Raw genomic sequence first — 10772 nt, 5'->3', positions numbered from 1 at the left:
ACAAAAACCAACAAAAAATTACGGACATGTTTTGTCTCCTGAAGACGAGTGCACCGGTTAAAGAGGGTAGTTTTCCGCATTGCAGCGAACATATAGCTTACCCCTAAACATAAAATTGTTATCTAGCAGACATTTTAGTGAAAATATTTCACTGCCATACTAGCCAGTATAAATGGGTTTTTGATGCCGAGATGCATCATGACGCATGCAGCCCCCAAATGGTCTGGCAGGACTCGATCCCAGGGTCTTACCGGTATTGTCTCCAAAATTGGCGGTCACGCTCGCGTTTCGTGAAGAGTAGACAAGCTCTTTCTTAGTGTGGTGTGAAGTAGGGCACTCCATAACCAGACTGGAAAACGAGTCAGTTAAGAGCTTAATGTTTTATTTTACACGCAAAAAATGAGTTATTACAAGGGATCACGACGAAGAAGCAGAAAGAGAAGCAACCTCGGTAGCGAAACACTTGGTGTTAGTAACGTGAACAGTTCGGAAACTTCTTATGTGAGTCTCAAGATTCATAACAGTACAGCTCTAAGTCAACACACAATGCCACAGTACTATAGAAAAAATACTTTAAGTAGTCTCAACATAGGCCGTCAGTCCGTTGGTGAAATTATCGGAAGGATAAATCCGAAGATCGGGGGTTCGATTGTTTAGGAGGACTCACAAATTGTAATTATCCTAAGCTCGTGACAAAAACGAGTAACGTCGTTATTTATCCTCCAGGATCCAGGAGTTAGGTAGTATATTGTACATCCCTTCGGGTGGTTGGTATATCAAGGGTTAATGCTCAGGGCTGAAAGGTTGTCTGTTAAGATTAGCTTTGATGGCTGCAAATGGCTGGATGAAGTTGATATTACACAATGTATGTTAGCTCTTTTTTCCTTGAGCAGTGTAGCAAAATGAAATGATTTTTTTCTTAACCCTTTAACTCCTAAGAGTGATTGATATGTTATTTCTCCTTACAGTATCACTGTTTAATAAAACAGAAAGGTCATAAGAATAAGGGAAATGATCAACGACCAGAGAGGCTCTTGATTGCTGATCACACTTTCCTCATCAGTATCATGGAAAGTTTATAAAGAACAGAACAAAGAATATGCCTACTGCTTCTAGAGTTTAAAAGGTTAAAGATGGTCATCATGGGTTAAAGTTCATGGCAACACTCCACCCAAAAAATATCTCAAGAGTTACCCCCACCCCCTCTCCCCTTATGAGGCAGTTGCATTATCTTCAGATACACCTGTTTCTGGAAGAGGTTTATTTATTTAACCCTTTACCCCCTAACATCAACATGCATATTCTCCATACTGTTCTCCATACATTTCCAAAGAGGCTAACAAGGAGAATATGTGTAGCAATCAAGAGCTGCTTTAGTGATCATCTCTATTCTCATAACTTCATGTTTGATTCAGGGCTGATATAACAGGGATAAATTAGATGCTTGTCACTCTTAGGGGCTAAAGGATTTGGTATAACCTCCTGCTTTGTCTTCAACATAGAGCCTCTTCACAACATGTTATCTTTTTACTATATTTAGAGAAATGCTGATCTGGAGGCAATTGATTTATCCAAAGATGGGCAAATGCAGAAGAAAAGGCAGAAGAGTAGTGACAATTCTGAGATTAAACAAGCCAAAAAATCAAAAAGAAACAAAGCACTAAGTTCTGGTAGGGGATTACAAGAAGCTACAAAAGTTCCTGGCCAAACTGTGAAAAGAAAGATCAGAAAGAAAGATAAAGATGTGAAAGATACTGTTCCACAAACTACCACTGGTACAAAAAGGAAAAAACAAACAAGAGAAACTGATTCAACACCTTTGTTTGAGCCTGAGGGAAGTTTGGCTGATGTAGAAGATTCAGAAGCTATGGATTATACTGAGGAACTCTCTGAGCTCATGAGTGACCATGAGTTCTTACAACAACAAATCAAAATACTTAAGAAGCCATTCCAGTTAGAGAAGGACTGCCCCTCTTTATCAAAGATTAAAGGTAATGGCTTTACCCCCAACACCTTAAAATTAGTAGACATATTCTCCATACTGTTCTCTGCACACTTTTTAAGATACTGTTAAGGGGAATTTGTTTAACAATCAAGAACTTCTGTAGTTGGAAATCATATCCTTTTTTCTCATGGCCTTGATTTTTGGTCCAGCAGTGATACTGTATAGAGAAATTATGTACTGGTTGACAACTTATTGTTACAACTTATCTTTCAAACTTATTAAAACTTAACCAGAAGTTGAGAAAGATAGGTTTTTTTTGTCTTGTCACGAGCGTGGGACAAAGGAAAATTCTGAGTCTCCATGAGGAGTCGAACCTCAGGCCTTCAGATTCCACACTTCGATGCTCTAACCACTGAGCCACAGAGACTCCACAGTGAACTAATATTGGTCTTTAGCCAGAATTTGTTGATTACTTTTTCATGTAATGATTGTTATGGCAAACTTTTTGGTCTTCTTCTTTTTTCTTTCAGATTTTTTTTTTTATTGAATTTACAGATTTATTTACTTTTTTATTTCAAGAAAAAGATGCCAAGCATATTCCTTTACAAGTTATCAACAATGCATTGAGAAAAGGTACTGATAGTCATGGCATGATCTATGGTGGTCACAGAAGTATTAATGACTCTAGTTAACCCTTTAACTTCTGAGATCTCACCAGTAATTCTCCTAACTGTCTGCTATGCAGTTCTTGTGATGTTAGTTTTGAGAATTTGGTATTGGATCAACTAATAATCCGCAAATTAATATTTGTCTGTATTCTCATCACTTGTCTGCTTGATATTGTATTGATATTGTAAGGAGAAATTCTGTCTTGGTCAATCATGCGAGTTAAAGGGTTAAAGACAGTTGCAAATTCTCAAGATCCCAAATGTTTCAAAAAGAGGATTCAAAACATTTCTTTCAGAAGCTAATTCATCCTGGAGGATGTGAAAAACATGGTGTATTCCAGGCACTCAGTCAATAAAATACAGCGCTATGGTAAATGGTGCAGTAGTTGCAGAGGAGAAAAATGCCAAATTCCTCATCTGTGTTTTTATCAAAACAAATAAGTACAGTTTGCAAAAAGTGAGAAGACACTTCTTTTTCATATTATACACATGTAAATTTGATGAAGCAACCAATATTAAAAACATATTTTATATATCAAGACTCCACTTGTGATTTCTTTTGATTTCTATGCAAAAGTATTCTTAAATTTCAGTTACCAAAATCGGTGCAGCTTATCTGTAAGTGCCACTTATATGCCAGTGTTTATGTTAGTTGATAAAAATTGCCTCCTTTTCCTTTAAATTTTTCCTTTTTTCAGTCAATCATAAAACAGAGGATGCCATTATGCGAAATCTAAACAGACTTGCACAGAGAAAACTACTTGAAAATTTATCTGCTGCAAGACAGGATTCAAGGAGCAGTCCTAGATCTGATCAACAGCTAAAAAGGTAATTATTTTTAGAAAATATTGGTCTATGTTTTTGTAGATTTGCACTTTTATGTGTTTTTTATATCTCAGTTTTGAGTGTCAGCTCACACTAATTTCTGTATAACAATAAATAGCTTATAAGAAAGTCAACATTATTAGTGCTGTGATACAGGTGTTTCTTTTCCTGCAAAAATGTTTGTGGTCTTGAGCAAAGCAGGCTGGCAAGAGGGGCAGGAGGGGTCTGGCACTTGTCTAGTTATGAGGGGCCTCTATAACTAATTCAAACCTGGTTGTGCCACAATCAGGCTCTGCTTACAGGCTATTGTATGCAATTATTGTGCCAATCAATAATTTGAAGCATCAACAACAACAACACCCCCCCCCCCCATGGCAACCCCTGGCACATTTGACTGTTGTCTGTACAACAGTCAAATTTAATACCCAGCTGCCATCTGTAGGAATGCACTCTTGCCCTTTCTAGGAGGGTAGAGGGTCCTAGAGAATTCAAGCCTATGAAATAATTGAAAGTGATTTTTTTTGTAGATATAAAGAAGTGCAGGAAAGAGTGATGAATCTTGAAAAAGTTCATCAGGAAATCAGAAACCAACATGCTCAACATAAGGTAACATGCATTTACACCCTAACATCAGTATGCATATTCTCCATAATGTTCTTTATACATTTCATGAGATTATGACAAGGAGAATATGTTTAAAAATCAAGAGCTGCTAGGTGATGATTTCCTTTATTTTTGTGACCCTAATGTTGATTCAGGGGTGATATTGTGTGAGGAGAATTTAGATGCCAATCAATGTTGTGGGTCAAATGGTTAAGGATCATCAGTAAGCACTGCCATAGTAAATAACTGGCATGAAAGCAGATACCTCAATCTGAAGTGGCTTTAACCTGCAGTGCAGGTGTCTTATTAGGGCAAGCTAACATTATAAGCTTGCAATCTTTTATATGATCTGCCATGTTTGATCTTTGATTTGGAGTTTGAGTGGACAGTGGGGTTACGGAGTAGGGGAAGGGCAAGAAGACTCCCCTACCCTCACTACCCTTTTGTTAAGAAAATACCAAGCATTTGCTTGCCAAAATTATGCCTGCCCTGTAGGCTAAAGTGGCTTCTGTGAGTATTTTTGTGATGTTCCTTTTGAAGAATTCTGACAACTAAAATCAAAGCTAACAGCAGTAGGAGCCCTGAAAAGTATTTGTAGATTCTTGGTGGCTTTCCTTAAAATTATCTGATTTAGTTTATTTTGATTCATTGAACTTAGTAAAGCTGTTCACTTGTACATCTTTCCATGGCTAGGCTATTGGTAGTTTTGTGTCTCAGCTGGAAGGTGACATTGAGAAATTTGACAACAAAGAATTGGTGGCAGAGATAAGAAGAACCAATAACTTACTTGGTATGTTTAGTACAAGTTTGGTAGACACAGTATCCCAACATTTGGGATACTGGTCTCTTAGGGCCTGGCCAATCATTCTCTTCTGTTCTTGCAAAAGACAGTTTATCATCACAGTGCTCTCTTCACCCAGGGTGCAGTTATTAGAAAGGCGAAAAGTGATAATCCAGAATTAAAAATTTAACTTGTCCTTGATTTTTCTTGAATTATAGCATATATTAGGACTTACATTTTCAAGAGTTTTACCTTAAGCCTACTTGAAAAAAACATGGAAGGTAAAAATAAAAATAGTTAAAATTTTCTGAAAAGCTACAAAACTGAATCAAAAATTGTTGGAAAATCCTCAGTTAACTTAATTGTGTTTTGAATAGCAGGGGCCAAAATTATAAATGCGCACCAGCATCGACATCCATGATAAAAGGTTAAGAGGTACCTCTGTGATGGACCAGCAGCCTATCAAAGGGGAAAAACTGATATACTGCTGGTCACTTCATGTTATGATAACCAGAATAGGTTTTAGTATGATGGGCCCTCTGACATGTAACTTGATGTTATCTTTATCTGTTGTTATAACAATTCTTGCCTTTGTTTTCCTTTCTATTTTTCTGGTAACCAGGTAGTGCCAATTTGAAAAATACAAACAAGGACAAAGAGATTCATGGAAACCCAGGTCTGGAGCTCAGATTTTTATCCTCATATTGTTTTTAGTTACCTTGCAAGTAAGCTCCTCTAGGTGATGCAGCAACATGTGCTGATAGATAGAAAGTGCCTGGTGTTTCAGACCCTGGTCAGCTGTATCTCGGAAATGTTGTGGTCACTCATTATGTTGAATACACTAGTTATGAAGGATAAGCATGTGTCTCATGTGGTAGTTACTTCCAAACTGGATCAATACATTTTGACTGTATACCACTGGTTTTCTTCAAGTGATGATTTCCACTGGATATGCCTCGTGTTATGAAGCCTTTTGCTCCACAGTGATTGGCTGGTTCTTGACAGCTATGTTTAGGGGCATTTCAAAGACATCTTCCTGTTGTTGGTTGTTGTGGAAGGTCAAATGGGAGTTTGTGCTCGAGCTATTTTAACCAACCTATAACTCAATTTTCAAAACTATTTGAAGATATTTTTTTTTTTCAAAAGAATGATTTCTTTATTATTTTCCTTGTAGATTCCAGGCCTGAAGTGACTTCGACAGATAATGATGATCCTTGTAGTCATGAACAGCTGGTTCAGATACTTTTTAAAGACTGATGATATATTTGTAAATAAAGAAAAATTTCATACAATGAACTGAATTGTTTTGTTTTTATTGATTCTTAAGGCATGATATATTGCAGAACAGAGGCATAATTTCATGATGTCAATATATGGATTTTGGTTTCAGACACATAGTAAAAAAAATAAATTATATAAGGTTGGGATAAGGAGTCCCCGATAGATTGGCTAGTGCTTCAGTGATGTTATTCTTTCCCATTGCCTCCCTGTTTTAAAATGTATTGATATTGTAGGGAGAAATTTTTTTGGTTGCCCCAGGAGTTAGGGGTTTGAGCTGATTTTCACTTTGACTCAACCATAAGTGCAAGCCATTATAAGGAGATGTGTCAATTGACAAACTTTGTAAATTGCCTATGAGAATATGCATCACAAACCATCATTATTAATTGTCTAAAAGTGCAGCTCAAGTCATATTTTATAGTTTATTTAATAATTTCTTAGACATTAATGACTTTTTTCACGAAATCCCTTTAACAGCCAAAGCTCATAATGGAAGTGAGGTTGAGGGTTCTTCGTGTCTTAAGTTTTCTGTGCACGTGTTACGTGCCTACCTCTTACTAACTAAGGGTTCTTGGCATTGTGGGTATATGCATCCAAACATCCAAAATGGCGGACGAGAGGTTTGAGCCAGGTGAGAATAATGCAAATTGTAATCATAATATGGTCGTTATTCCTTTGAAAATGCACCAGGAAATTTCATTTTATCGCTAATGTGTTAATGAGAAACTCCCTTTTTATTTTAAGTGATGAAAGTGACTGCTAAAGAGATGGCGGACGCGAAACTTCCTTTGGCGGCCAGAGATTACTGTGCCCACTTACTCATTCCTCTTCTGAAGTGTAGAAAGGATACTTACTATTTACCATGGAAGTGTCACCACGAGAAGCATGCTTGGGATAGGTGCCAGTACGATGAGTAAGTATATGCAACAGGGGCGAATGGGCGAAATGTTTCACTGACTTACTATCTAGGTAGCTTTTATTATGGCAGGTCCTCTTATAAGTCGACGCTTATTTTGTTTATAAATTCCTTTTTATGACTCGAATTCAATGGCTAGATTAATTGGGAATATACCTAAAAACAGAGTTATTAGAAGGGAAAAAAGAAAAGATTTATAACTACGGAATTTTTAGGACAATATTATATCGTAGTTATTGATGCAAGGAAATGTATTGTGCGATATGTGTTCAAGCAGTGATCGAGTATGTCAACTGGTCTGGATACAGAACAGATTTCCTACACTCCCTTACTGATTTCTAAGTCTCCCACATTAAAAACAAGTGAGCTAGGATAAATATAGAATAATGCAGTAAATTTCTCTCTTTTCCCTTCCCCCTCCCCTCCCCTCCACTTTGTGATCCACGTAATTCACTCCTCTGGTCAATATCAACGTTTTCTTTCCCATAATAACAAGTTCACTGCAGAAATGGCCACCCAATTGCTTGTAAGTCATCAGTGTTAAATAAGAAATACTATTCCCAAGTGAAATACTGAGTGGAATTGTCTTGAAGTGTTAACATGTAGTTAATACCATTAAATTGAACCATGTTCAACTAACATTTCAATTTAGGCTTATTTTTGTACTTGTTTGGAACACCTAAACTTTACAAACATGATCTCTGCCATGAATCAGCTACAGGAAGCACAAGGGCTACTGCATTTCCTAATGTTTGGGAAACTTAGCTTCAATTAATAGTAAATTATCTAAGTATCTATGCATTTAGCATATTTTAAGGTGAGTTCTATCTCCTTTTTGAAACAGCTATATGTACAGAGTGAGAGAAAAGGAACGCAGGAAACTTCAGCAGTCAGCAGAGTGAAACTCTACCAACTTTCTCTGCTACCAGTCTGTGACCTCCTGAGCCATCTTATGATGAATGATAATACTTTTGTATTATGACAGTACATGAATTTGCAGAACCTCTTGATGGTGTAAATTGTTACAAGGGAATTAAAAGTAACCATGTTTTCCAAATAAGACAGTTTTTTTCTTTTACTCATTTAAATTTATTAGGAGATTGCAAGAGTCACTGTCTCCTCTGCAAGAGTTATCTGAGCTCATTCATCAAAACTTTCTCACAACACTTAACCTGAGGGAGGGACACATCAAAGAATGTACAAGTGGGTGGATTCATTAACTGGGAGACTATGCGAGTCATGTTTGAATTCCCTTAACCATTTCAATTTGAAGATTTCATTCACAATTCTTCCTAATTAATAAATTTTTCTTTATTTTTGTCACTTGTCTGCTTGATTATATATTGATATTGTAATGAGGAATTCTGTCTTGGTAACCCATGGGAGTTAGGAGTTAACGATAAGATTTAAGAGTCACTGTTCCATTTACAAGAGTCATCTGGGCTCCTTTAACAGCACTTTGAGTTTTGTACTACACCTAACTGAAGGGAAAGGAGGCAGGCTATGTGAGTTGGATATGAACTCTGATAAGTCTGTTGCTTAAATCTGGAAGGCAATCTGACCAGTGTAGAGTTAAAACGTGAACAATAACTCTTCATTTTGCTTATAACCATGCAGTCAGGTTTCTTTCTCAAAATTCCATTTTGCTTATCTAAGCAACAAGGACAACACCACTCTTGTCAATTGCAGCTCTAATGCCTTGGTTTGTTTTCAAAATTGAGACCCCTTGCCCTTGGAATTTACTTTGAAATGGCTCAGAAGAAATATTTCTGAGAACAGTGTGAGAGATCATAATGACAGAACAGACACCCACATCTTAAAATTCTCCATCTCTACCATTGGAAATGTATAGAGAACAGTATGGAGAATATGCATAATGATCTTAAGGTGTAATAGGTTAAAGAAAAACCAATTCCGATTTAGATTTTGTTGTCTTTTCATGTACTTAAACTTAATCCTTAATCCTCAACTTTGAAAAATAAAATATATATAATTGTTGATATTGATGAGGATTATTCAAGTTCCAGAATGTAATGCCTAACAGGTTTATAATTCAATAATTACTGCATAATATCCTCTGGCATATTGGTGAGCTGGTGGGACTGATATCATAAAAATACATATCATACCAGCCCACCACAAGATTTTTCCTCAACACCATGACTAACTGAAACTAGTCAGACAATATTGTTCCTTGTTACTTTGTCAAAAATTGAAAAAGTGGAAGGCAATCTGACCAGTTTAGAGATAAAACGTGAACAAGAACTCTTCATTTTGCTTATTATCATGCAGCCAGGTTTCTTTCTAAAAATTCCATTTTGCTTATCTAAGTAGCAAGGACAACCCCACTCTTTTCTACTGCAGCTCTAATACCCTAGTTTGTTTTCAAAATTGAGACCCTTTGCCCTTGGAATTTACTTTGAAATGGCTTAGAAGAAATATTTCTGAGAACAGTGTGAAAGATCATGATGATAGAACAGACACCCACATCTTAAAATTCTCCATCTCTACCATTGGAAATGTATAGAAAACAGTATGGAGAATATGCATAATGATCTTACGGTGTAATGGGTTAAAGAAAAACCACTTCCAATTTAGATTTTGTTGTCTTTTTAAGTACTTAAACTTAATCCTTAATCCTCAACTTTGAAAAATAAAATATATATAATTGTTGATATAGATGAGGATTATTCAAGTTCCAGAATGTAATGTCTAACAGGTTTATAATTCAAGAATTACTGCATAATATCATCTAGCATATTGGTGAGCTGGTGGAACTGATATCATAAAAATACAAGGTCCAACAGCCCAACATATGCCAGACAAGATTTTTCCTTAGCACCATGATTTAAAATAACTGTAACTAGTCAGACAATATTGCTCCTCATTACTTTGTCAAAAATTGAAAAAGTGGAAGGCAATCTGACCAGTTTAGAGATAAAACGTGAACAATAACTCTTCATTTTGTTTATTATCATCCAGTCAGGTTTCTTTCTCAAAATTCCATTTTGTTTATTTAAGTAACAAGAAAAACCCCACTCTTTTCTATTGCAGCTCTAATGCCCTAGATTGTTTTCAAAATTGAGACCCCTTGCCCTTGGAATTTACTTTGAAATGGCTTAAAAGAAATATTTCTGAGAACAGTGCGAGAGATTATAATGACAGAAGACACCCACATCTTAAAATTCTCCATCTCTACCATTGGAAATGTATAGAGAACAGTGTGGAGAATATGCATAATGATCTTAAGGTGTAATGGGTTAAAGAAAAACCACTTCCGATTTAGATTTTGTTATGTCTTTTTAAGTACTTAAACTTAACCCTTAATCCTCAACTTTGAAAAATAAAATATATATAATTGTTGATATAGATGAGGATTATTCAAGTTCCAGAATGTAATGTCTAACAGGTTTATAATTCAAGAATTACTGCATAATATCATCTGGCATATTGGTGAGCTGGTGGGACTGATATCATAAAAATACAAGTTCCAACAGCCCACCATATGCAAGGCAAAATTTTTCCTCAACACCATGATTTAAAATAACTGTAACTAGTCAGACAATATTGTTCCTTGTTACTTTGTCAAAAATTGAAAAAGTGATGATGCTATATATTAGTTGTACATGCAAGTTTTGAAGCACTCCACATCTGCAGTGAACACATTGTGAGATAAACAATTATATTTCTCTTTAGAAAGTGTTATTTACTGCAATAACAAACCACAGCCTATTTTACAATATAAAGTTTTAA

The 10772-nt window shown here is 36.0% G+C and overlaps 2 protein-coding genes across 2 annotated transcripts; both read left to right on the top strand.

The window, feature by feature from the left end:
* The first annotated feature begins 288 nt into the window (after positions 1-288).
* Positions 289-6140, top strand: LOC131783423 (uncharacterized). The gene is made up of 8 exons (XM_059100174.2): positions 289-501; positions 1541-1991; positions 2525-2578; positions 3312-3441; positions 3966-4044; positions 4735-4831; positions 5445-5498; positions 5997-6140. The coding sequence occupies exons 1-8, from the start codon at positions 400-402 to the stop codon at positions 6077-6079; spliced, it is 1050 nt and encodes a 349-aa protein (XP_058956157.2). The 5' UTR covers positions 289-399; the 3' UTR covers positions 6080-6140.
* Positions 6141-6594: 454 nt separating this feature from the next.
* LOC131783323 (NADH dehydrogenase [ubiquinone] 1 beta subcomplex subunit 7-like) lies at positions 6595-8079 on the top strand. The gene is made up of 3 exons (XM_059100058.2): positions 6595-6734; positions 6848-7016; positions 7864-8079. The coding sequence occupies exons 1-3, from the start codon at positions 6710-6712 to the stop codon at positions 7919-7921; spliced, it is 252 nt and encodes an 83-aa protein (XP_058956041.1). The 5' UTR covers positions 6595-6709; the 3' UTR covers positions 7922-8079.
* Positions 8080-10772: the final 2693 nt, after the last annotated feature.

The sequence above is a fragment of the Pocillopora verrucosa genome, chromosome 12, assembly GCF_036669915.1.
Source record: "Pocillopora verrucosa isolate sample1 chromosome 12, ASM3666991v2, whole genome shotgun sequence".
Lineage (NCBI taxonomy): Eukaryota > Metazoa > Cnidaria > Anthozoa > Scleractinia > Pocilloporidae > Pocillopora > Pocillopora verrucosa.
This window is presented reverse-complemented; position numbering and strand designations above follow the sequence as displayed.

Bases quoted from the DNA above. Each gene is read 5' to 3' on its own strand.
- LOC131783423 (XM_059100174.2), top strand. From the start codon at position 400: ATGAGTTATTACAAGGGATCACGACGAAGAAGCAGAAAGAGAAGCAAC. The intron at 4,832-5,444 runs GTATGTTTAGTA...TCTGGTAACCAG, and splicing joins AAGAACCAATAACTTACTTG to GTAGTGCCAATTTGAAAAAT. The intron at 5,499-5,996 runs GTCTGGAGCTCA...TTTTCCTTGTAG, and splicing joins AGAGATTCATGGAAACCCAG to ATTCCAGGCCTGAAGTGACT.
- LOC131783323 (XM_059100058.2), top strand. From the start codon at position 6,710: ATGGCGGACGAGAGGTTTGAGCCAG. The intron at 6,735-6,847 runs GTGAGAATAATG...TTTTATTTTAAG, and splicing joins GGACGAGAGGTTTGAGCCAG to TGATGAAAGTGACTGCTAAA. The intron at 7,017-7,863 runs GTAAGTATATGC...TTTTTGAAACAG, and splicing joins GATAGGTGCCAGTACGATGA to CTATATGTACAGAGTGAGAG.